This window comes from Equus przewalskii, chromosome 5 (genome assembly GCF_037783145.1).
Source record: "Equus przewalskii isolate Varuska chromosome 5, EquPr2, whole genome shotgun sequence".
NCBI classification, from domain to species: domain Eukaryota; kingdom Metazoa; phylum Chordata; class Mammalia; order Perissodactyla; family Equidae; genus Equus; species Equus przewalskii.
This window is the reverse complement of record NC_091835.1, coordinates 59,931,110-59,957,749: the sequence shown is the minus strand read 5'-3', so window position 1 is coordinate 59,957,749 and position 26,640 is coordinate 59,931,110. Positions and strand designations below refer to the sequence as shown.

The following is a 26,640-nucleotide window of genomic DNA, read 5'->3' as shown; positions in this document are numbered from 1 at the left end:
AACCTGGTTAAAAGAATCTGTTCAGTGAAAGTAACTTTAGAAAATATTATTTTGGTTGGCTGGGTGGTTGAGTGAGTAGATGCATAGATGGATGGATGGATGGTTTTGAAAAAAGAAGGTAGATGGTGCTGACTAGGAAATTTTAGTGTAATTTTTATCCTAGAACTTTGCTGCTATAAGAGAGTTGATGATTTAGGACGTTTCCAAGACTTTCTTTCTTCAGTGCTTGGCCTTTACTTCTAGTCGTGGCTAGAGCATGACTAGTGGTACCTTTTGTAGGCATGCCAGCACATGTAGCACTTTAGGCTTGAAGAACTCTGGGCATGCAACAAGTCATGGGTTGCTCAGGTAATGCTTTAGTGAATTTTTTATATTCTTGCATGGTATTAACAAAAGACTGTTTTCTTAATATTAATAAGTAATAAAACAAGATAGCATGACACATGCCTCTTGGATTATAACATCCAGGTTATATGGTGAATAAATTGAAAGACTAGAAAAATGAAAGCACGTAACCTAAACAATCTGGTTTTGGAAGCAGACAATCAGCAATTGATTGTGTGTGATTCTACACAGTTTAACAATCAAAGAATACAGCACTTTAGGAAAAAATATTTATACACATTTGTAGTCAGTTCATTCTTCTCATAAACATTTTTGAGAGCTGCTGTGGGTCAGGGGATATTGAGATTAGAGGAAGAAAAAGAAGCCTATTCCACATGGAGCTCACAGCTAGGAGGGAGAAGGATAGAGATAAATAATTGCAGAGCAGTGTGATAGAGGCTGATAAATGTATCAGAGCATGCCCTGGAATAATTTATTTCTCCTGGGGCCATCACAGAAGGCTTCACACATGAGGGTTCTTAACTTTCACATTGTTCTGGACCCCTTCTTAGAGTGTTGTTTTTACCTGCATTAAATAAATTATATAGGAGTACAAAGGAAATCAATTATGTTGAAATCTGCTTGCCAAAATATTTTTTTTTAAATAAGCTTGTTATATAGTAATGTCCGTACTTCTTCATTAACATAACAGATCTAGCTGCAGAGTTCATACCATAGTTTCAAAACCATGCTGAATATAAAGAGTATTTTGAGATTTCTCCAACTACTATAATGGGATATGAAAATATGTGATTTCTGTTGTTGTCAGTAGTTTATCGCCTACATTCAGAATCGAAGGAAATGCTAAATTTCAGTAAAAGGTTAATGAAATACAAATATAATTTTTTTCTCATCCAAGTTTATGGGTTTGACGTTCAGAAGCCCTCACAAAGAAATGAGGTTGATCCAATTCTTCAAGGGTGAGTAGGAGCTTCTCAGACCAGTGAAAGTGGACAAGCATCCCAGGGCATGAGAGCAACCTGTGCAAAGACAGAGACGTTGGAACAGATTTGCTCTTCAGGGAATTATAAAGTTGATACTGCTGGAGAAAGGGGTACCAGTGGCGAGATGAGGCAGAGGGAAAGGCAGGGCCTTAAATACTAGGTCAAGACGGTGGTAGAGGGAAACCATTCCACAGCATCAGGCAGGGGAGTAACATGATCAAATCTGAGCTTTATGAAGAGTTTTCTCCATGAATTTTGGGATGTATGTTGGAGGGAGCCAGTATATATTTGGCAGCCCCAGAGAAAGATAAGGAGAGTCTGAAGTTGTTGCGTAATGTGAGCTTGGGACGAAGCTATCTGTGGAGGTATGATTAGGGGTAGACTGGTTAAATGTTAAAGGGAAAGAATGAGAGAAAAGGGGTTTGGGCAGGTCAGTTTTATGGATATTCAGTGGGGGTTAAGCAACTCCAGATGATAAACCTGGGAAGATAGATGGACCATAATTCCAGGCCTGCTTTTTATTTGAAAATATTAATAGTTTCTGTTGGTTAATTCCTTACTGTATGCAGGCGTTGTTGGATATCATCTCATCCTTAAACTTCCCTAAGAGGAAGATGCTGTTATTATCTAATTTTATGGATAAGAAAATAAGGCTCAGAGGGTTTATGTAACTTGCCTAGAGTGGTGTAACTGGCAAGTTGCGGAGCCATTTTGTTCTCTCCACCAACACCCCCCTTAGTCAAACTAATGGCTTTTCTTTGAGTATGTGTCAATATTACAGATTCTTTGAGCAGTGTTCTAAAGAGACTCCAAGTATCAATTACCTAAAAAGCAAAGGGAAGGGTTTTAAGTTCCACATGTTTAAATGCCAGTTATTTAAATACTAAGTTTTATTTTGTTTTGTTTTTTGAGGAAGATTAGCCCTGAGCTAACATCCATGCCCATCTTCCTCTACTTTATGTGTGGGCTTCCTGCCACAGCATGGCTTGCCAGGCGAGGCTTGGGTCTGTGCCGGAGATCTGAACCAGCAAACCCCAGGCCGCCGAAGCGGAGCATGTGAACTTAACCACTACACCACCAGGCCAGCCCCTAAATGCTAAGTTTTTATTTAACAAAACACTCCCCTGAAAATCAAGTACCAAGTGATGAAAATTGCTAAAACCAGAGACACCTTCATGAAATTCTACCCCAACTAAGTGTGCCGTTTGATTGAAGTAACGTTAAAACTCCTTCAGAGGTGTTCAGCAGCCAAGGTTTGTGATGTAACAGATGAGGTGCTGGATTCATGTACAGATTCCTAAACAAACAGAGATTACAGAACTATTTTCTTTAAAGTCACTTCCAATGACTTCATCTTCTCAGCAACTCTGGTCCTGGCAAAATAGAAGCTACTAATTAAACGCCATGCTATAGTGGCCTGAATAAAGACCTTGCTGACTTCTGGGAGAATCGTTTATAAATCCCTGCTTTAGAACCTTGTCAGAATTGGATATGACTCCCTTCATTCTTCTAGGCTCGCTTTTGGTTCTTACTTTTGATTTTTTTAATTTATTTTTAAAAAGAAATAAGTTAGAAGTTTTAAGACACTGACCAGGACATCAGTCATAGAGAGACTGGACTGTAACCATCGTTCTCTTTCCATGATAATGCCGAGCAACACTTAGATATTGCTTACATTGCTTCAGCCTTCTGCTGGTAAGGTGAGATTTCTTTGTTTTCCAAAAAGTACGTCTAGTTCTGGACCCCCGCAGAGGGAGCACAGTAGACACAGAGGCAGTTGCCTATAACTCAGCGCTTCTTGGGGTGCATAACTAGGCGGTTGCTTCAGGTGGGCAAGATAGTTGGACCCTTTTTATTATTTCCTACAAAAAAATAATGGGCAGTAGTCTTGGTCAGCCGTAGGTCTGTTGTCTTCTTTGAGGTACATTCGGTGGACCAGTCCCCTTTTTCCTTTAAAGCAGCATGAAAACATTGAGCAAGACAATAATTTCTTGACACAGATTTTGCATAGGAATCGTGTAACCTTTTAAGTTTCATTTGTTGCACTCTGGAAAGTACATGTGAATTTTAGTCTGACTTACTCAGGAGCAGTTGATTATGGTCACAGTTTGTATGGTGATGTTAAGAGGGCTTTAGGCCCCTAAAGGGAAATTTGACCAGAATATCCCAGAACAATTCCAGAGACTGATTTATTTTTATTTTTTATTTTTTTCTCACGGACTAAGTTATTTCCCATGAAAACACTAACCCATGTGACTGAATGTCTGATCAAAACACTGTTATTTACTGAGCTACTTATTTTATACAAACTTTGTAGCGAGTAGGATTAGATACTTAATAACCACCTTACACATCTTACCTTACCCAAACCCCCGTACCCCTGTATTACGGTCCTTCCTATACTGTGCTTCTCCCTGTGATGGCAAAGGGATTCAGTATAACATCTCCCAGTGTCCCCTGTTCTGAGATGACAGGATAAAAGACAGATGAGACATTGTTCCCATCCTCAGAGAAATTTCAGTTTGTGGAAGAGACAGATGCTTTTACAGTTGCCTATAATCCATATTTAACATAAGGGTAAAGAATATCATTCTTTTAGATTCTTGACACAGTGAAATACATGATTCCATCATTTTTGGAAGGGAAATGTTGAAAATTTATTTTAAACTGTGTAAGGGTACTTAATTTGCAGTGATCAGTGGTCTCAAAGCTCCGCATGTCTTAAGGATACCATATTATTAGGTAGCTGATAATACAGATCTGTTCTTCATTCCCTGACTTTTCATTTGATACATCTAGTGTGACTGGGTTTTTCTCCATGTGCTTCCGTGTAGCATAGTTACCAACTTTTGTGAAAACCTGTTATGCTTATGCTTTGCTTAGCAGAGCTGTGTTGGTTTTCCACCTCCAAGGGTCTGAAACTACCTCCTTTCCCTTTCTCTTTCTCCCTTTCCCAAGCAGAGGGAACTTGCTTGCCAGTCACGGTCAGCACACAAGTGAGCATCATTCCCGTGGCCTGGGATGATCACCCCTCATCCCCTGCCTCCATTAGATGGGTGGCCATGTGGCCAGCTTCACCAGGAGTCCCTTGAGTTTGTGGAGGAGAACAGCCAAAGCCCCACCCTCATGGTGGCCTCTGCTGTGGTGGCTGAGAAGGATAGAGAGTCTCCCCAGCCCCGGTATCCTTTCCATACCCTGCTTCAGGTGTCTGTCAGAGGCTAGTCCAGAAGTTTAAAGAGCAGGGACTTTCCCATCCCTGATGCAGAGGGGTAGAGGCCTCTGGAAAGAAGACCCTGGATCAATGCCCCTGGTTCCCATGGAAGGCTCCCACGGTGGGTCCTCTGTTAGCAGATGTCTCTCACACTTTCAGACATTGAATTCCAGGTAACTTTTCAGAAAATGGATGCTACCTACAATTCCATTTGGGAACCAAGGGGTGAGCTCTAAACAAAAGTAATAAATGGTAGGAAATAAACCTGAAGAGCCTGTTAAGAATTTAAATTATAAGAAGTCACCTGTACCGGTAATAAGGATTTTTAACTCTCTCATTGAAAAAAAAAAAGAGATCATGTGAAGCTATTAAGAAGACTATCATTATCAGATTTGTGTTTACAAAGGTCACCTTGGCAGCAGAGTGGAGATGGTAGAAGAGCAAACCATTAAGAGTTTAAGTTAAGACCTCAAGTCAAGGGATGAGATGCGGTCAGGTCTTGGTGACTGGAATGACTTGTAATGTTATTTGTTAATATTGTTTAACTACTCAGTTTTTACGGCTTGTCTTCCGAAATAGGAATCTGTGACTTGAGAGCAGAAATTATGTTTTTTCTCTTTCATTCTTTTTCTTCTCTTCTTTGTGTCTTATATACCTAGCAACTAACATCGTATCTTATATAAGGTACTTGTTTACTGATTTAACCAGGGCCTGAGACCTGATATGTGCATGACTGTGGTTTTGGCTTGTATATTTTCCTCTGTAACTGCAATAATTACATAAACTGATCTGGAAATTCAATAAGAGATTTTTCTGTCAATCTTATGCCTACCTCAGCTAATGGAAGGTTCTGGAACAAGCCCCTTGCAGTACCCTGTAAACAGCTCTTCAAGTCTGGAGATACTCTGATGATGCTTCATTTCCATATGATTGGATTCGTGCATTTGGCTTTCAGCACTTGTCTGTTTTGTTCTGATAAACTCAATTTGAATTGAGTTATCAAGGAAGATGTGGAAAGACACAAGAATCTAAAGATTTTAAACTGCAGGACTAAAGTAAAATTATAGATACTAATAACAAAAACAGGAGAAAAAATCATACCCCCAAGAGAATATTTTTTAAAAAATCAGTAGAGCTTTGAAATCTAACCAGGAAAAAAAAAAAAAGAGGAGAATGGCCATATAGTTCAGAATGTAACTGAGGATCTACAAGGTCTTTGAAGATTAAAGTATTAAAAGACGAAAGCAACAAATTGAACATACTCTAGAAAAAGCTAAGAAATTTACACATAAATGAAACTCAAGTAAACATGAATCTGTGCAACTCCGAGAGAGACAAACTTGGTAATTATCCTGTCAGAGAGAAATCGGAGCAACAGAATTGTAGCACTAAAAAAAGAAGTTACCCTATAAGGAAGAGTCATAAAGGATCAATTTACCACCTCAGTCAGGGAGGTGCTGAGGTAAGACAGATAGCGTCATGAGCACCTCGAAAAACAGAATCACAAAGCAAAATAACCTTGACAAGCTAGAGCACTCACCGTCACTGTCAGTACCGAGCTCAAGTCTCGAAGATAAGAGGCAGTGCTCTGCCATGGAGGCTCGGCCATTCTTGGGTGGGTGAGATTAATGGAGTGAGGCATTAACTCAGAGATTTTTTTAGGTCACCTTTTGTGGTGTCCGCGTAGCTTGAAGGAACCAGTGTGCTTGTTAAATGCCCCATTCACCTCTAAACATTGACTAAAGCCCTGGGGAGAATCAGTATTACAGATTCGCAATCAGTTGTATGTACAGAGACACTATTAGGGACACTTCCCCACTTTTCCATCTCTCTAAGGCCTACGTTACTGAATACTAACCATTTACTAGTTATTGTCCCAGCTCTTAGGGAAACAAGATATGAGAAACAGCCTCTTGTCAGGAGTTGGCTTTAACTTAGAATGGCTTTTATTTACTTTTTAAACCCATACCCAAGTCTCATATCTTTAGAGAGATGTCGGAACTTGAGTAGAAGCTGATATTTTAGAATATATTTAGAAATGAGCAAAAATATGTCAAGCATTTAAAAAAATATTCTTGTATCAGTTAGGTATTGTGTTTGGCTATATATAACAGAAGAACCCAAAATAAATGGCCTAAACAAGAAAGAAGTTTCTTTATCTCTCATGTAAAATAAATTAAAAGGTAGGGAGTTGGAACAAATGTGCTAGACCTAGCATCATGAGGGATCCAGGCTCCTGTCTTTTTGCTGTTCTCACATAAGTATTCTTCACAAGTTCACAAGGATGGTCCAGGATGGCTGCAGGAGCTCCACAGTCACGTCTGGAACAGGCCAGAAGGAGAAAATGTAGAAGGAGCAATGCTTCCAAGCTCAATCAGCTTCCTTTGAAGTCTTTCTGAAATCCCACACGGTACTTCTCAGAGGCCAGAGTTAGCCCCATGGCCGTATCCAGTTGTAATGGAGACTGGGAAATATATTATTTTATTTAGCAGTTGGAAGAAGAACCGGGGGATGTAATGATCCCAGTTAAGAATTGATTCTCTTACAAAGGAGGAAGCAAAAAATGGATATAGGGATAAACTAGTAGCAGTCTTTGACACATCAGTAGAGATAGGCAATGTGTTAACTTTATGGGCCATTTGTGAGTGGTTCTGCTTGACAGCAGAAAGGATAAGTTAATTGACCAGATAGGGTTCTACCCATTTTCATGGTTTAGTTCTCTTTATAGTGATTAAAAGTCTAAGGTCATATTTGCAGCATTTCTTGCAGTGACAAAAAATATGACCCTCTTAACTAATTTGCCTTCAGCTTTGCAATAGAGAAAGAACCATTAAAATCTCTTTCATTTGTCCTATTTCTTAGGTCTTGTAAACCAGTAAAACAGCTGCCCTTTTTCATATATGAGTAAAATATTTGCTCATTTATTGAAAAGGAATAGTCATGGCAGCCACGATTTATTATATAATCACCTTTGTTCCAAGCATTGTGCTAAGAGCTTTACATGGATTCTCCTTTATCCTCCAGCAAAACTGAGGTTGATGCTATTATTTCCCCAATTTTACTAATGATGCTGAGGCTTAAAGAAGTTAAGTGAATTACAGAATTTCATGTGGTTTGGCAGACAGTAGAACTGAGCTTTAATTAAGAACCCAGCCCTTAACCACTACGCTCTTTGTTCTGAAATGTACCACTCAAGCAGTGGGCTGCTCCTACTGCCTGGAGAGGGTGTCAAACGCCCTTTGGGAAGAGGACAATAATTCCTATGATTAAAGGGCAGTATATCTAAAAATACCTATGTTTCTGTGTTTTCCTTCATTCACTGAAATTGAAATTCTTTTTCTGAGAAATCTTTTTTTGTGAATTGTAGTCTATTTGGGACCTAAAGATTTTTAAAAATTTTGCTCATTCATTTTCATTTACCTGTATTTATTCAGCTCAGAAAATTCTTTTTCTGCCATTTTAAGGATCATCATAGAACATCTTCGATATAAAAACAAGTGCTTAAGATAAAGTAAAATCATTCTGAAATATTTTAAACAGTTCACCACCTAGAGTTTCCTTAGAGCAGAACAATCTTAAGCACATAGTTTTGAATATGAGTATCTGATCCAAGTTGAATTGTAATTTTTATTTTGTTTTGTTTGTTTTGGATGAGTGTTGTTTTTAAGGCCTCTGTTACATAGATACATGAATATGGAAAAAGTAATTTAAGACAAGAAGCAAATATAGATGAGATGCACTTACAAAGAAATACCCTTCAGGCAAATTAGACTATATCTGTACTCTCAGATGAGGAAATGAAGACCATGAAAGCCACTCTCTTCTTAGCTTCCTCCTCTAGTTGTGGAGATGAATTTTATATGTGAACCTGAATATTTTCCTTAAAGAGAAGAATCACTGTGTGCTGATATTAGTATTTTGACACTCCCCACCCCCACACCGACATCACTTTACTGATTCCTATTCGTTTCATCCACCTTGAATTCTTTTTAATTTTGTGAAATCCTGTCAGTGTGGCAGGTTCTAGTTGTAAGAGCACACGATTCCACTAAATAGAGTTGCAGGCGTCGAAGGACGTGATGATATACAGGGAGATGACTTCTGGGCTCTGTCATTTCATCTCTATCACACAGCACAGCTTCCAAATCAAAGATCATTCTGGGGCCCCAGGGACTGATTTCTCTCTCTCACTCTCTAAGCAAAACTCACTTTGTCCTTCACATTCAAGCATGTCATTTCCTATCAAAATCAGAAAGCCCTCCAAGTAACTGTGGAAGAACTGATAAGCAAGGCCGTGTAAGCCACGATGTATTTTTCCTTTTGATTTTGCTGTCTCTGTGTGAAGCACTTACAGTGTGATAAGCATAGTGCCAGGTGTTGTAGGATTTGATGAAAAATATAAAAGAGTTTCTTTCTTGGTGCATAAAGAGGTACTTGCGCAATACTTAAAAATACACCATCAATTATCAAAGCAAACAAATGAACAAAAACAGGTCCCCAAAAGAGAGGCAATTTTAAAAACTGTTTGCACAGATAGGTTAAAAAAAAAATAAAGTGCTTGCTTTAAAACAACCTCTTTTTTTATGTTGACATAAAGAAAATATATTAAAATGAATGTGACCATACATTCACAAAGGATACAGATACTGTATACTTAAATTTCAATTAGTGATACTCCAAACAGTAAACATTAACTAGTTCAGAATAAAAGTTGATCCCCATTTCCAAATTCATAATTTAGAAATCATTTGTAACTATTTAGCAGGTGTTTTGGTTTAATTTTCCTTTTTGATTTTCAAAGTCATGAATTTATTTAAGTGCGTATTAAAAACCAGCACAGTCTTTTCAATTCACTTGTTCTGAAGAGGAATATTTCTCAGGCGTATTTGGTGGAGACAGACTCTCCATAATATTTCAAGGAAAAATTAACTGCTTTAGAAAATAAGTAAAATTTTCCTTCTTTATTTCCTTACTTTCATTTTAATCTGAAATGAGGAAATAATGTAATTTCCAAAGTCCATGAAAGACTCAGACCCTGAGCTGAGTTTACACCTCACTTGCTCTCTCCGTGCACTGGAAGTAGCGTTGAAAGCTCGATGCGTGCCTGAGGATCCAGATATGTTTACAAGAGTTTGGTCTTCATGGGTACTGAATACAAAATGCTTCAGTAGCAGATACTGTGCTTTCTTGATTACTTAGTTATTTACATTTTATATATTAAACAGATGGATGTTCTCTCACCTGAAAAGGTTACCCTGAATCGCTTTTAAACGTTTATATTCTAATTCTGAAAAGCTTCAGAACAGAGAATATTTGTAGTTATGGTTTCTGTGCACGGAAAGATATTTATGAGTTGCTCACTATTAAGAATTTTACCATTACATTTAACAATATTACCATACTAATGAAAGGAAGTGTCCCTCAGTGTCCACTTCCTTAAAGTCCCTCTTTAAGCACTCAGTGTGGTACTTAAAGTTAAACTCTGACTCCGTGCTGTCAAACTGTGGTGTCAAATGTGATCCAAACTGTGAGGTCAACAAGGACTCTCTACATACCCTGTGACTTGAAATATCAGGAAGTTATCAATAAGTAGAAGAGTTGGTGTTTGGAGCAATATGCAGAAATCAGCAACTGATAGCAGGTAGTGCGAGTAGTTAAATGCATGTTGCAGGAAGAGTGTGTGTTATACAGCTTTGTAGGGACACATCAGCGTTGATACAAAGATATAAACTAAAGCTTATATAAAAGAGTTTTCAAATGGTGATGATGAGCCCCAAACAAAACTGTGTTCTTACATTATTTTTATTTATTATTATTTTGGTAAATCTCTGTTACCTACATATAAAGTATCTGTCAACGAGACAGTGATCAGTTTGTAATGCTTTGATTAAAAAAAAAAAAGTGTGCTGGTAGCTTTTTAAGCCTGTGCCAATAATCGTATTACTATTTAAGCTGAAAACCAGAATGCTACACAAATGAGTTGAGTTGGTATAGCAGTCAGCCCAAAATAGGCATTAGTAATATAACAACAACACACACAAACAAAAACACCAAAATCTTAGTGGTTTAAAGCAAGGAAGGCTCTGCTCATGTCCTGGAGATCCAGGCTAAGGGAACCTCCGCCATTTTGTGATGCCCCTCTTCCCTCAAGTCAAGATTCATCACAGACTTGAAATGGAGAGCTGGAGCGTTCAGTGCCAGCAATGAAAAGCTTTTGGCCTACAATTCTTACTTCCACTCACATTGTCTGGCCACAACTAGTCGCTTGGCTGCTCCTAACTTCAAGAGGGCAGAGGATTTTAATCTTCTATAACCTTGAAGTGGTGGGCAACTAGATATTGGTGAACTGTATTTATATCTTCCACAATGTATTTGCTGTTTTATATTGGCAGATTCCCTATCATCCTTTCTGCAAAAGCCATAAATAATTTTCATTTTGCTGATTAGATCACTACTATAAGTAATAGATAGCATTGTTGTCTTGAATACATCTCCTTCAGTTATGCCCATTAAAAATGACACAATTCTTCAATGGACCATTTCTACCACTGCGTTGGAAAAATTGACAACACTGAAGACTATATCTGTACCAGTACAGTTGGTTAACAATCAAATATCAAAACGTGTGCATGGAATAGTTTGGCATTTTTTCAAGACATTAAACATAGAGTTACTGTAAGACCCAGCAGTTCCACGCCTAAGCATATACCCAAGAGAATTAAAAACATATGTTCAGGGGCCAGCCTGGTGGTGCAGCAGTTAAGTTCACATGCTCCACTTTGGTGGTCCAGGGTTCGCCAGTTCAGATCCCAGGTGCAGACCTATGCACTGCTTATCAAGCCACATGCTGTGGCAGGCGTCCCATGTATAAAGTAGAGGAACATGGGTACAGATGTTAGCTCAGGGCCAGTCTTCCTCAGCAAAAAGAGGAGGATTGGCAGTGGATGTTAGCTCAGGGCTAACCCTCTTCAAAAAAATAAAAAAGAAAAGAAACATGTTCACACAAAAACTTGTATACACCTGTTCATAGCAGAATTATTCACAATAGCCAAAAAGCAGAAATAACCCAACAGTTCTATCAACTGATGAATGGATAAACAAAAATGTATCCACACGATGGAATATTACACAGCTGTACAAAGGAAAGAAGTACTACCACATGGATGAACCTTGAACACATTATGCTAAATGAAAGAAGCCAGAAACAGAAAACCACATACTGTATGATTGCATTTGTAGGAAATGTCCAGAATAGGGAAATCTATCGAGACACAAAGTAGATTAGTTGTTGCCAAGAGATGATGACAGATGGAAATTGGGAGATATAGGGTTTATTTTTGGGCGTTGGAAGTGTTCTGGAATTGGATAGTCTGGTGATGGTTGTGCAAATCTGAATACATTAAAAATTACTGAATTGGAAACTTCAAAATGGTTAAAATAGTAAATTTTATGTTATGTGAGTTTTATCTCAATAAAAAAAGTTTATTAGGGGCCGGCCCTCTGGCTGAGTGGTTAAGTTTGTATGCTCCACTTTGGCAGCCTGGGGTTTTGCTGGTTCGGATCCTGGGCGTGGACATGGCTCTGCTCACCAGGCCATGCTGAGGCGGCATCCCACATGCCACAACTAGAAGGACCCACAACTAAAATATACAACTATGTATTGGGGGGATTGAGGGAGAAAAAGCAATTAAAAAAAAAAAAAGATTGGCAACAGTTGTTAGCTCAGTTGCCAATCTTTAAAAAGAAAAAGTTAATTAGAAAGAAACAATGTGTCACAGTGGTCACCACTTTTCCACATGAAGTGTTGACCATTCTGCCTTCATTTTGCCGGGAGTGTAGCCATGCTTCATATGCTATCGACACAAGACAACAGCAGATTCCAAATCATCTGTGCTCAATTAATATTTTTTTTATCTGTCACAATGTCAGTATCTTCACTATGCTAATCAGTTTTCCCAAAGGCGTAACTTCACATTTCAACCAACTAAAGCCTAAGTAGAATAAAATTTGCACTTAGAGTCAGAGAGCTTGCATTAGAGACTTCTCTCAGCTTTTCAGAGCTTTGGTTTTCTCATCTGTAAGATAGGAATGCTAATGCATACCTCACTGGGTTGTTGGAAAGAGCAGATGACACAATATGTATGAAAATATTTTGTAAATCTTACACTGCTATAGAAACCATAGTTATTTTTTCTTTCCAATTTTAATTTTAGCCTATTTCCTTTAAAATTGATAGCCTGTTTTCCTTTAAAGAAGGAAAGATTTAAAGATTTTCTTATGAAAATCTGGGTGTTTGGAGTTGACACACTTAGATCTGAATCTCAGCTCTGCCACATTTTAGCTGTGTGGCCTGGCTCAGATAGCTTAATCTCTCTAAATCTCAGATTTCTCATCTAGAAAAGGAGAAAAGAAATCCTCTCTCATAAAGCCAAAATAAGGATTAAATAAGAACAGGTAATTATTTAGTGCGGCGCTCTTCACGTGGTGAGCTGTCTGTGAGACAGCCACACCAAGTCTCGTGATAAAACTTACCCTCCAAACTCCTCTTCACATCTGCAGTTACTAATTGACATGGTCTGTTAGCAAACCTAAAAATTCCAGTCTCTTAAATGTTCCTTCGAATATTTGTTTTCTGTCTCTTCAATAATGAATAATGTACCCTGTCACCAGGGGAGATTAATCACTTTTTTTTCCTTCAAAGTGGCATGTTGCACACTAATTAGATGGTATTTGAGTGCCTATGGGTTGATTACCAAGTTGCATTGTCAGTCTAAATTAACTCTCAATTTATTGACAGAAAAAGTTGTTTATGTGTATATATAAAATGTACACATTTATTTACCTAAATACACATATGTACATATATGAACATACGTATGTACATGCCATCTTATATTTGCAAAGTTGGAACTGAGGTTTTTGTTTTGAACTCTGTTGATCAAAGGTTTGTGCAGGAAAACACCTAGGCCTGTTGAAGGTCACAGGCTTGGCACGTAAAGCGCTCTTCTCCCTCCCTTCCCACTGAGAGTTTATTGGTGCACTTTTCTCAGATGAAATGGGAGAACCAATCCAAGAATTCATACAAAAAGATTAGACAATTAGTTACTAGAAATTAAAGCCTAAAGTACCAGTAAATGTTTAAAAAAAAACCCCTGTGACCAATAGGCTACATTTGCCCTATTTATAGTGCCAAAGCACAAGAGCCTGTGATTGCTTTTAGTCTGCAGGCTTCACTGCTGTCAATTATTTTTTGCCTCTTAACTCAGAAAGATATTGTATTCTTAGTCTCAGTTTCTAAGGGGAAGAGATGAGAACTACGACCTTGTTCCAGAAGGTTTCAGATAGTTCTACATGGATTTGATCTGAAAGCCATGAATTATAAGGAATAATTCACAGCTTGATTCAAGCCTCAATCCAGTGATTTCATGGACCAAGATGTAGAGAACAAGCTGTAACTTCTCTAATAAACTACAGAGAGAATTACCAAATCTGCTGTGAATATAAGGGATACATTCATCTCCTTACTTATTCAACCGGTATTTATTGAGCACTCATCTATCAGGCAACATGGAAGTCACTAGGAATAAAAGATGTACAAGACAAAAGTCTCTGCCTTGAGAAGGTCACAGTGTAGGAAAGAAGGCAAACTAATCACAAACTCTGAGAGAAATAATGGATGCACGGTAATAATAGTAGACGCTTGTGATCCTGACAGCATAGTGATGCATGCATCTAATTCTGCTGGGGTCAGGAATTGTCACAGAGCAGGGGATGCCAAATATGAGTCTTGAAGCAAATGTGTAGGGAAACAAAGGTGGAAAGTAATAGTCCAGACAGAGAAAACAATACGAGGAGAAACATAAGAGCATGTCATATTCTGAATTCTGCAGTTTGTAGGGCACCTGTGGAGAAACAGCAAGAAAAGACTGACAAGATAAGAAGGGGCTACATCATGCTGTAGTAGGGAGTTTGGTCTTCATCCTATAGGCAATGGAAAGCTGTTGCAGCATTTAGACAGGAGAGAGTTCTGATCAGGTTAGATTTAAGGCAGTGGAGAAGTTGAGTAAAAGGAGTCTAGAAGCAGGAGGACTCGTTAGAAGACTTTTGGAAGAGTTCAGGTGAGAGGTGGTAAGAGTGGAGAGTGGAGGGAACCAAACGTACTTTGGGGATAGACTTGATGGAATTGTAGCCAGTTAAATGTGAGTGGTCTCGGAGCATGCTCAGGTTTTTAACTTGTGTCACACAGAATAACAGTAGGTTTGATAGGAAAGCCAAAGATTGAACTGTAGGTGTGTTAAGTTTGAAGTTCTTGTGAAACATCCAGAAAATCAGACAGTTGTGACTATGGGTCTGGCACTTACAGAAGAGAAGCAAACTGGAGAACAGGTCGTGGAGTCTCACCGCCTCAGTGGTAGTAATGGTCATGTAAGGCTGATGGTTCCCAGAAAAAGTGTACGGAATAATGAAAGAAGATTGCCAAGAACAGAACCAAAGGAGAAAGAACCAAGAGGAGAAAGAAAAGACTAAGATGCAGCAGTCTGCGATATGAAAGAAACGCAAAGGGAGTAGGGTCAAGGGATGAGAAGATTTTTAGGAAATGCTATTACTGAGTGACGAATTAAGATTAGGAGAGACAGTTGCCCAGAGTTAGCAATGACTCTGGCAGTCTCTGTGGGATCAGCTTTAATGGAGTAGTGAGGCATGACTTGCTTCATGAAATCAGTTCCAGGAGGTCCCCAGCTTTTTAAATTAATTTCCAAACATTGATTTAAGTCCCCTAGAATTTTTCTTTTGATTCTTATGAGTTCCCTACTTACACAGTCCAAATGGGGAGAAGAAATCACCTGACATCTACACTCTGGCTGAGAAAGAAGGCAGGCGTCCTGGCGTTCTCTTTATAGCACGGCAGTCCCCCCTCATCTGTGGGGGACCCTTTCCAAGTCCCCCAGTGGATGGCTGAAACTGGATGGTACCAAACCCTGCATACACTATGTTTTCGTCCTATATGTGCATGCCTCTGATAAAGTTTAATTTATAAATTAGGCACAGTGAGAGATTAACAACAATAACTAATAAAATAGAACAACTATAACAATATACTATAATAAAAGTTATGTGAATGTGGTCTCAAACTGTCTTCTTGTACGGTAGTCACCCTCTACTTATTGTGATGATGTGAGACTGTATAATGCCCACATGAGAAGATGAAGTGAGGTGAATGATGTAGGCATCGTGATGTAGTGTTAGACTACAATTGACCTTCTGACAACACATCAGACGTGACAGTGTCGATGGTCAGATGTCAGGAGCAGACAATGTCGATGATTACTTGAACACGAGCACTGTGATACTGCGACAGTCGATCTGATAACCAAGACGGCTACTAAGTGACTAACGAGCGGGTAGTGTATACAGTATGGATCCGCTGGACAAAGGGATGATTCAGGTCCCAGGCGGGATGGAGCAGGACAGTGAGAGATTTCATCGCACTGCTCAAAACAGCACACAATTTAAAACTTACGAATTGTTTATTCTTCAATTTTCCATTTAATATTTTGGACCGTGGTTCGCCACAGGCCACTGAAACTGCAGAAAGTGAAACCGCAGATAAGGGGGGCCTACTGTTCTCGAGTAGAAATCTGGTCCTGCAGGGGACTACAGGCAAGGCAGGTCGTCCCCCAAGTAAGGGTGTTCTCTAGTAAATTGGATTCCGAGTCACCTGCTGGAAGCAGCGGGAGCAGTTCAGACTGAGGAAGGGATAGTGAAGAGTAGGGAAAGTTTAGAAGAGCTGTCACAGGACGGAGAGTGACATTATTGCACAAAGTAGGTACACAGATTCATGCCTAAGGAACGAGTGAGTGAGCACAGTTACCCACAGAGAATGAAAGTGGACCTGTGGCAACACAGCACCCTAACACCTGCATGTGCCACCACTGATTTTCGGAAATGTAGGCCACACCACAAAGGCATTTTAAGACCAAACACTGTTCTTAATGCTCCGTCTCATTGAGTTTAATGAGACATACTTAAAAACAAATGGACCATTTTCTAGAGGGCCCAGTTCACACTTGACTTCACAGAATGGAAACTAAAAATGTTCCAAATTAACCCAGATCGATTTTTAAAAGATTTTCTGAGGAGAGAGAAGAGAGCACATTCGGTTAAGACCCTGGGTGCCATGTGAAACATGTAAACGATTGATTACATGAAAATAGGCCATCCTTTCTCTCCCTTAGCACTAAGCTGCCTTTTATTCTGCTCTTTTTTACTTTAATTGGAAACATTTTAAAGTTTTAGAACCAGTTTAGTACTAAATATGTCCATGCTTATTTTTCTCTCTTTCTGAAAAGAAAGGTTAGAGATTGAAAAGTTAAATCTTTGTTCCCTTCAATGAGCAAGAAAAGAACTGTTTGGTTCTAATTGAAATTATTGTCCGGATTATATATTTTCCCATTTTCTATTAGAGTTTCTAGTCTGCTCTGCATTCATTTCCCCCAGCAGTTTCATCTCATAGAAAAGCAGCATCATTGCCTATTGTATGATCTCCCCAAGTGACAAGTATCCACAATCGAGAACAATGGCGTGAATTGTGGGCACACTTATTTACCACAAATTCTCTCTAAATATCGTAATGTCCTTTTACTATGAAATTTTGTAGGCCGTGATTTAAAAGAGGGCTTTATCTTTCTGTGGCTCTATTCTTCAGGCTTCAAGGAAATTGGCCCTTGCAGCTGGTGTTTCTGAAAGTGAGTTATCAGAATTACTAACCAGTTCCATTTGGGTTGTGGATGGAATGTTTGCAAATGGACGCTTTAGCCTCTGGCAATTGAAGAACCGAGCTCAGCTTAAAGTACCCTCTGACAATTAGTTTTACCTTCTCTTTATTTCATTCTAAAAATGACTCAGATGTTCACTTCAACCCACCCACCCTCAAAAATTATCCTTTATAAATGGGCAGAAACAAGCTAATGAACCTACAGTAAGGCCTTGATTTATGGAGCTGTCATGCTGTGATTCGTTCAACAAACGTGTATTGGGGATGCAGCCCACAGTGGGGTGCTGCAGACACTGAGCTGGTAAGCATGGCCTTCTCCCTGGAGTCCTCACAGTCTATTTTGCAAACCATTCAGTAAAGAATATTCTAAGTTCTACAAGAGAGATGTGCACAGAGAAGAGGAAGACCATCTCCTTCAACTGTACTGCATATTGATTTGTCTTAAATTTAAAATATTTTGTATCCGTAAGGAGGAATCCTCATTTTATTTCATTCATTCAGCAATTTCTTTTATAAAGCATCGGCCTTTTGTAAATATCCTTTTAATTCATTTCTTTTCTAAATTTAGAGTTTCTTAAAGTAGGGCACACCTATAATTTCTGCCCTTGAAATCCATATGTAAGAGTAAATATTTGTGCACTGTTACAGCATTCTAATATGTTTTACACTGTTGGAGTTTGTGTGAATTTAGAGTTAGAGTATATGTATTTCTGTCATTTTCTCTCATGTAGAATCTTGCAACTGGGTGGGTTCTTAGAGATCATGTGCTCTTGGGATTAAAAACCTGAAGTCCAGGATTTAGAATTTACCCCAGGTCACGTGGTAAAAGGGGTAAAGGGGGCCTAATATGCCAGTCTGCTTTTCACACACACAAAAAATGTTTTAACCTATGCTTAGAATATTCTTGTGAGCATTGATTTGGTGCCAATATATTTAAATTCTCAGCTTCTATATTTAGAAAACCTTGCATAAATTGATTAGGTCATGTTCAAGAAAGCCTAAAGAACAAATCATGAATAAAAAATAGCCATTTCCAGAAGTTGTTCCCTTTTTTAGTGCCATTTGTTAAAGCCACAGTTATGATATATGCTCTCTGTAAAAGGTCAATTAGCAGATTCTCCAGGATATTTAAAGTTTTGTGTTACCTTTTAAATGTCAAGTTGAAGTTAGAAATGTTACTTTTGGGAGAATTTTGCCATAAAATAGTCTATATGTGGAAATAAAAAAAAAATCCAGGTCAAGGATGAGGGAGTGGTAGGAAATCTTATCTTGCCTCCAGAAGCCTGAGAGGCTATAAGGCCAGATAAGAGCTGGCCACATCAGTTCCCAAACAGTGGCCCACTTCCTGGGTTGGCAAAGAAATAGAACACTTTTTAATACTTGGCCCCTTTTTACTGAGTGACCCCTGTGAACTGGTACAGACTGGTAGAAAGAATAGTTTTTTAATGCTTTCTTAATCTGGGAAAGGCTTGACTGCACGTAAGCTGTGGGGGATGTTCTGGGAGGGGTTTGACGGTATAAAAAGAAGATAACCGGTGGAACAAGGTGTTGGTCCTGGCGAAGACCAGAGGGAGTGAGATTAAAAGCCTTGGTAGAAGGTTGATCCTTGAACACCTCTTTTTCAGAGGCTGGAGGAAAAGAAGTGAGGATAGACATGCCTATAGATATCTTTGTTTATGTCTGAGTTTAAAGTTGAGAAGGTTCACGCCTAGTCCCTTCAGTTTTCACCGTGAACTAAGACAAGGCCATCTTCTGAGAGATTTATGGAGGAATAAAGATTGGAGTTGGAGAAGAGTTGTGAGTGTTTGGGATATCAGTTGTGGGAATGAGGAAAGTCACTGAATAGGGACAGGTGAAAGTGCCCTGCCAGCAGTGAGGATCCAGCTGCTGTTGAATACTGTGAATGTGTACTTTTATCAGTGTGCCTGGTTGTGTTAATTCTCCACCAGTACAGAGCAACCTAGATGAAGGAAGAAAGAAGAAAGATGGTTGGAAAGAGTCAAACATAAAATTTTTAGGATGACTGTGTAGAAGGACCTAAGTACAAAGACTTTGAGGGTCTGGTGAGAGTACTTACAGGGATTTACCATGAAAGTTTGGCTGAAAAGGATGCAACGCCATGAAAGATCAGGAAGAAAGAAGTGTGGAAGGTTAAGGTAGAAGAGCAGTTGTCCTTTTCAGGAGTAAGGAACTGAGGGATCTTGAAGGAAAGGAGTGAAGAATCTGCATATGGGATCTGTGTATGTGTTCTAGATCGGGTATCAGCAAAATCCCTGTAAATGGCCAGATAGTAAATATCTGTGGCTTTGCAGGCCTTGTGGATTCTGTTAGTACTTCTCATCTCTGCCCTTGAAACTTGAAGGCAGTCATAGACGATAAGTAAACGAATGGGCCTGGCTGTGTTCCAGTAAAACTTTATTTTCAAAAACAGGTGGTAGTCTGGATTTGTCTCAAGGGCTATAGTTTGCTGACCCCTGTTCTAGATGATAACAATTTCCAGGATGTGGACATAGTTAAGTGGAAGTGAAGACTGTTAGAAACCAAGGGGTTAAGATTCTTTAAGGTTAGTGTATTGACTATAAACTGTCTATATCTAACATATCTAGAGGACACTCCACCACCAACAGAATATACATTCTTCTTAAGTGCTCAAGGAATATTCTCCAGGAAAGCTCATATGCCAGGCCATAAAATGAGCCTCAATAAATTTAAGAAGGGCTGAAATCATACAAAGTATGTTCTCTGATCACAATGAAGTGAAAATATAAATCACTAACAGAAAGAAATTTGAGAAATTCACAAATATGTGAAAATTAAGTAACACTTCTCAATCCAGTGGATCGAAGAAGAAATCACAAGGGAAATTAGAAAGTAGTTTGAGATGAATGAAAATGAAAACACACCATACCAAATATGGGATGCAACTAAAGCAGTGGTAAGAGGGAAATTTATAGCTATAAATGCCTACATTAAAAAAGAAGAAAGATATCAAATCAAAAACCTAAACATCTACCTTAAGACAGTGGACGTGTAAGAGAAAGAAGTGGCAGTAATCACAAGGGTCTGAAATGGCCTAAGGAGATGGAACGGAATGAAAGCCCACATAGAAAAGTTGGAAAAAAGTTGGAAAAGTTAGGTAAGAAGAACAGTTTGTCTTTGTAACTGGACCATAGGAAAGTAGGATGGTTTATATGTTTTTGCTATAGAATTATTAAGTTCCCATCTGTACCACTTTCATCTATTTTCTCTGTCAAGCTGGAGTCAACATCCTTTGCAGAGCTTAAAGAGAAATGCAGCATTGGAGATTTGAAGAATAGTCCTTGTGTAGGGTGGCTGAAATAGTCCTTGTATGGAGTTGACTAGAGAAAACCATTAAGAATTTCAGGCTGTTGAGGATCCTTTTGAGGCTGGTAGTAGTGTATTACAGGGGACTACTGATCTGCTCTGTTGTGTGATTTCTTCAGCTGCATTTGTGTATGTGGGTGAAGGCACAGGAAAGGCAAATGTTTGCATAAATATATGGCTAGGATTTTTGCTAGATGGGTGAGATGGAAAGATAAATGGGCAGGGAAATTTAGGATGTTGAAATGATGGGCCGTGGTCAATAAGCTAGATAAGGATGGAAGTAAAGAAAGGAAAAGCTACTGAACAGGGATCAACTAACCGGAGGTCACCAGGAGGTTTAATAATACAAATCAGCTCCACGAGGGCAGGGAATCTGTTTTGTTCACTAATGTGTCCCAGCCCCTGGAATAGTGCCTGGCACACAGTAAGTGTGAAATATTTGTATTTGTTGAATGAATGATCATGGCAGAATAGGGGTCATCTAATATGAAGCTGGGAGAATGGGGAGCTGTAGTCAGAGTTGCATGTTTGCATGAGTGATGGCGGAGGCGAAGCGTTATAGATCACACCTCGTGTGTCTGACACGCACATATAGCATGTTCTCAGTACCTTTTAGCTATTGTCATTATGTTTTTTGGCCTTTTATAGGAATTACTTATTTTTAAAGAAATAAAGTAGAGTCATATCTCTGCAAATGGGTGAGTTGACCTTTCCAAAATAAGTATCATTTAAAGCCATTGGAGCATTCAAGGTTGATAGATTCCACCTTGTACCGGCAGACTAAACAAACAAAATACTACTAGGAATTATCTTCCTTTCCAAATTAGCCTCATCTACTTCTCAAATCCAGAAGCTCAGAGTACTTCTATCACTTTCTATTGTTTTGTTTATTTTGCTTATCACAGTGCGTGTGGTCAGCTTTATATTTAAGGTGCTGTATCACCTCTCTTAAGTATGTTGACCTTTCACGAGGCTTTGAAAGGCCTCTTTTTTGCTTTTAGTGTAGGGCTGAAGTCTCCTTTAAAAATAGGGATGGCTGTTTGCAAAAGAAAAGTTTACAGAAGAAGGCTGAAATGATAATAGTCTAATTTTTAAACAATGCCAGTGTTTTTCCATTTAGCTAAAGGAATCAGAGAAGTATGTTGATTTTGAGGAATCATGTCTTTTTTGGGTAACTTTCAGTGGTTCTTACCCTGTTTCTCCATAGTATAGTTACTTGTACACAGTGGATATTTAAGAAGTCTGTACTGACTGATCCTTAATTATAAAATAAGCAGTTCTCTGAAATGCCCTTTCCTCTGCCTGTTTGCTTGGTGAATTTCTTTCATGATCCAGTTCAAATATCACCACTGAAATTACCCCCACTCTTACAGGAAATGAACAGGCCTCTGTCCCTAGAGTAGTTGGTAAGTATTTTCTAGTGCGCTGACATCGTTTCCTTGTGTATCTCTTTCTCATCCTCGCCTTTTCTCTACCAAGGAGCAGGGACTTTGGTTTATTCATCTTAGTGTCTCCAGTGCCTTGCATGTGCCTGCCATGTATGTGCGGTGCTCCAGAATTGTCTAGCAAATGAGGTGGCAGCAAGAAAACTCATTCTACAAGCATGCTGTAGGCTTAGATGGGAAAACTCTGCCCTCTAAAGGATTTTGCCTCTTTAGAATTTTTCTGCAGTCAAGATACTGCTGCTAGGTGAATGATTAATCTATTAATCAATGATTAATTGATTATGGCCCCATGATCTAACCTGTAGATGTAATTAACTTAGAGAAAAGTTAGCCTTTTTTCCTACACCAGCTTCTTTTAAATTAAGCATAACACATAGGTGATACTCAATAGATATTTGTTAAGGTACAGATGTCCACCAAGATGTTAACCATGACCATTATTTGGGGGGTGGTATTTTTGTTTTTTAACTTTTTTCTTTGGATAGAATTTTTTCATTATTTGAATTTTCCAGTTCAGGATACATATATATTACAAACAAAATATTGTCCATTTTTAAAAGATATGGTACATGACAGAGACAATTAAGAGAAATAAGTGCTTTTGTATAATTTGGAACCAGTCAGGTGGGCATGGTGGGCCAGTCCATTCTTTGGTAACAAATCTCAGTGGCATAGGAAAGCAAGTATTTATTTGCTACAGGTGGATGGGGGTTCTACTGCATCCAGTGTCTCAGATCCAAGCCTTTTCCATCTCAAAGTGGCTTCTGAAGTTACTGCAGCCAGAGGAGGGAGACGGAAGAGACCTGCCAGCTCTCACCTGCCTTGGCACATGTCACTTTGCCATGGCCAAAATTAGTCCTGTGAGTGGCCTCAAGCTGACTGCAAAGTAGAATGGAAAATGCAGAGGAGCACCAATAGTCTCTGCTAACATGACTGTAACTCTTTCATTTTCCAGTTACTGTGATGAATGTATGTTGGATCCAGACTGCGGTTTCTGCTACAAAATGAACAAATCAACCGTCATTGACTCTTCTTGTGTTCCAGTTAATAAAGCATCTACAAATGCGGCAGCCTGGGGCAGGTATGTCACTCATTACACACCATAAGAATATACAATCAAATTTCAGAATGACACTTAATTTTAAACTTACAGAGTGACTGCACTTGAAGTCCATGACTACACTTCTTTTAAACTGGTCTTCATAACGACATTATTTTGCAGCATATACTGATGAAAGTAGGTACAAAACATTGCAGCTGTATGTTTCGTAAACTTAGAGTAGAAAGCACTTAAGCCTAGACTTCAGGAAATCCAGATTCCAGACCCACCTCTGCCCTAAGCTATAGGAATTTGGATCTTGAGGCTGGTGTTCCTAAATATTGCCAAGGCAATTTCTCCTGCTGTGTATTGTTTAACTATACCAGTAATTTCCAAAGTCCCAAACTTAAGTGAAAGACAGAAAATTGTCAAGTCAGAATTAATTAATCTCATTTTAAATTCTTTGATGGAACTATTGTTTTGTTAAAATACTTTCCTGGAGTTTAATGAAGTTAAGCAAAATAAGGATAAAAGTTGGTAATCACTGGCATGTCATTAATCTGGGACACTGTAAACCTTTCTCTTTTTGAGAGAACACTTTGGTTAGTAGTAGGCTCATAAATGAAATATTTGTATAGAACAAATAATTCCCCACATTTATGAACTAATATTCGTATCCATGGACATAGAAAACATGCAAATATTATTTGACACGACTTAAACCTCTTTTGTGTTTTAAATTCCCATAAAAGGAATAATGTGCTCTCATCCTGTCTGCCTCATAGTACTGATGAAGGCAATGAAATCTGTAATAAAGCACTTGTATCTCCTATCTCCTAGGAGCTATAAGGATAATATATCATCATTAATCATTATGCTGTTGTCATTAATTATTTTATTAGAGAATTACTCCAAGGAAGTAGAATAAATCATATGGTAGTTGAGTGAAAACCCAGACCACATTTTAAATACACTAATTACAAAGAAATATGTAAAAGAAATGCAATTATTACTTAAAATGAAAAGTTGAAAGAGCTTCTTCTAAAAACACCCAGTGTGTAATTTTCATCAGTCAAGCTTCAAGAGGGAGTAATTGATTAAATATTTCTGGATGTAATAATTTACAGTTTTAACCCTTACGATTCTTTTTTCAGTAGAAAAAACTGAAAGTTACTAGTCTAGAATCATGAATATGTTATGAAATCTGTGTATGTAGTTTCCTTTATTTCACAGAATGACCTTATAAACTTATTAAAAATACCTGCTAATGGTAAGGGGACACTAAAATCAGACATTTCTCTCAGCCTCAGTAGGACGTCTAGAGGTCAGAGGCCTCAAAATAGGAGTTTTGTTCTTTTTGCAAGTAACAAATTATACAACTTTTTAATAGAAATGTATATTACTTCTTTTATTTCAACTTAAATCGTATATTTTATTTATATTTTTATACCATTATTCCTTGACTGCACACACTGCTACAGAAAAGTGAGGCACAGATAATACCTAAGTAGAAAAAATACAAAGAACTAAACAAAATAGACAAAGAACTTTTATATTTGTAGAATATCCTCAGATAATCTCAAACTCTTTACCCAAAAAAAACAGGCTTCCTCACTCTTCTCTGTGCAGAGCAGCAGCCCTCACCCCAGCTTGGCCACTGCGGTTGGGTGCCTCAATCTGTGATAGAAAGAAAGCAAAAAAGACAGGATATGTTCACCATGAAAAAGTCCTACAACAGATTTTCCATTTGTAGGGAAAATAGCATTCACTGTATTTTTGTTTGTTGGTTGATTGATAGGTTTTATACGATTACCTGGAATGGAATTCTCAGGGCAAAATCTACCATTACTTGGATTCACATCTGAGATATACTATTTATAGATATTTCAGGGGCCAGTATTGAGGCAGTTCATAGCCATATATCCTGATCTCTAACTGTAGCTATTTCCTGAAGGGACACGGGGTGGAATGGTAATACCATTCATGGTGGACATCATATGATGATTTTGATGAACTCTGAATTGTCTCAACTAAGGAAAACCGTTTGTATAATCAACCATAATTTACTGGAAACAAAACTTTGAGTCAATCAGCATGCTTTTCTATATGTTGGTAAATTTCAATAAAAAATATTTTTAAAAAATCATTTAGTTCTCCAAAGAAGATCTATCTACAAATGGCCAGTAAGCACATGAAAAACTGCTCTATGTCACTAATCACTAGGGAAATGCAAATCAAAACTACAATGAGATACCACTTCATACCCATTAGGATGGCTACTATCAAAAAAACAATTGTTGTGGAGGATGTGGAGAAAGTGGAAACAATGTGCACTGTTGATAGGAATGTAAAGTGATGCAGCCACTATGGAAAACAGTACAGTGGTTTCACAAAATTTTAAAAAAGAATACATATCATCTAACAATTACATTTTTGGTATATCCAAAAGAATTGAAAACAACATCTTGAAGAGGCATTTGAAACCCATGTTCGTAGCAACATTATTCACAATAGCCAAAAGATGGAAGCGAGCCAAGTATCAATTGACAAATGGGTGGATAAACAAAATATGGTGTATACATACAATGATGGATTATTCAGACTTAAAGGAAAGAAATTCTGGTACATACTACAGCATGGATAAACCTTGAAGACGTAATGTTAAGTGAAATGAGCCAGTCACAAAAAGACAAATGTCGTATGACTCCACTAATATGAGATACCTAGAGCAGTCATATTATAGAGACAGAAAGAAGAGTGTTGGTTGCCACGGGTCGGGGGAAAGGGGGAAAAGGGAGTTGTTGTTTAACGGATATGGAGTTTCAGTTTTGCAAAATGAAACTAGTTTTGAAGATTGTTTGCACAACAGTGTGAATATATTTAACACTACTGAACTGTACAATTAAAAATGGTTAACATTTAAAGTGGTTAAGATGGTAAATTTTATGTTATGTGTATTTTACCACAATTAAAAATAAAAAAGGAAAGCCCATTTAAAAATCATTTAGCATACTTCTAGAAAATACCGTGCACCGAGCTGAGGGAAAACCTTCTCCTCCTGCCCATCACCCCCTGCCCCTCCCACATGCATCCCACACACGTGCGAACACTGGTTTAATGCACAGCTGAACTGGAGAGAAATCCCCAGCTGCCACAAATGAGAGGGAGAGCAGCAAGCCCATATGGAGACCCAACAGCCCATGGGAATATCAGAAGCGAAGCAGGGCTTCAGGGTGAGAGGTTAGTGTTTTAGTTGCTGAGGGAGATAAAGCTCCCAGCCTTGCCTCTAGAACTGTGAAGTGCTATTTAGGCTCTGAAATAGGGGCAAGAAAAACTGGGCTGGGCTGGGCAAGCTGCCGACTTCTGCTGCCCACTTGGGGCCCTGAATAGAAGCAGTGTCACACGTGAGAAAGCAGAACCAGGAGCCTTCACTATGGGGAAAGTCAATTTCACACTGCCTTTGTGAAGCGTGAACGTGTTGAAAAACATGAACACTG

General features: G+C 38.5%; 1 protein-coding gene across 1 annotated transcript in view; it reads left to right on the top strand.

The window, feature by feature from the left end:
* Positions 1-24,012, top strand: part of SLC2A13 (solute carrier family 2 member 13) — a 260,339-nt gene extending 236,327 nt beyond the window's left edge. Inside the window, exon 7 of the mRNA XM_070619405.1 lies at positions 23,060-24,012. Coding sequence (XP_070475506.1) covers positions 23,060-23,210 — 151 coding nt within the window. The 3' untranslated portion in view covers positions 23,211-24,012. The remainder of the gene's footprint in view (positions 1-23,059) is intronic.
* The last annotated feature ends 2,628 nt before the right edge of the window (positions 24,013-26,640 follow it).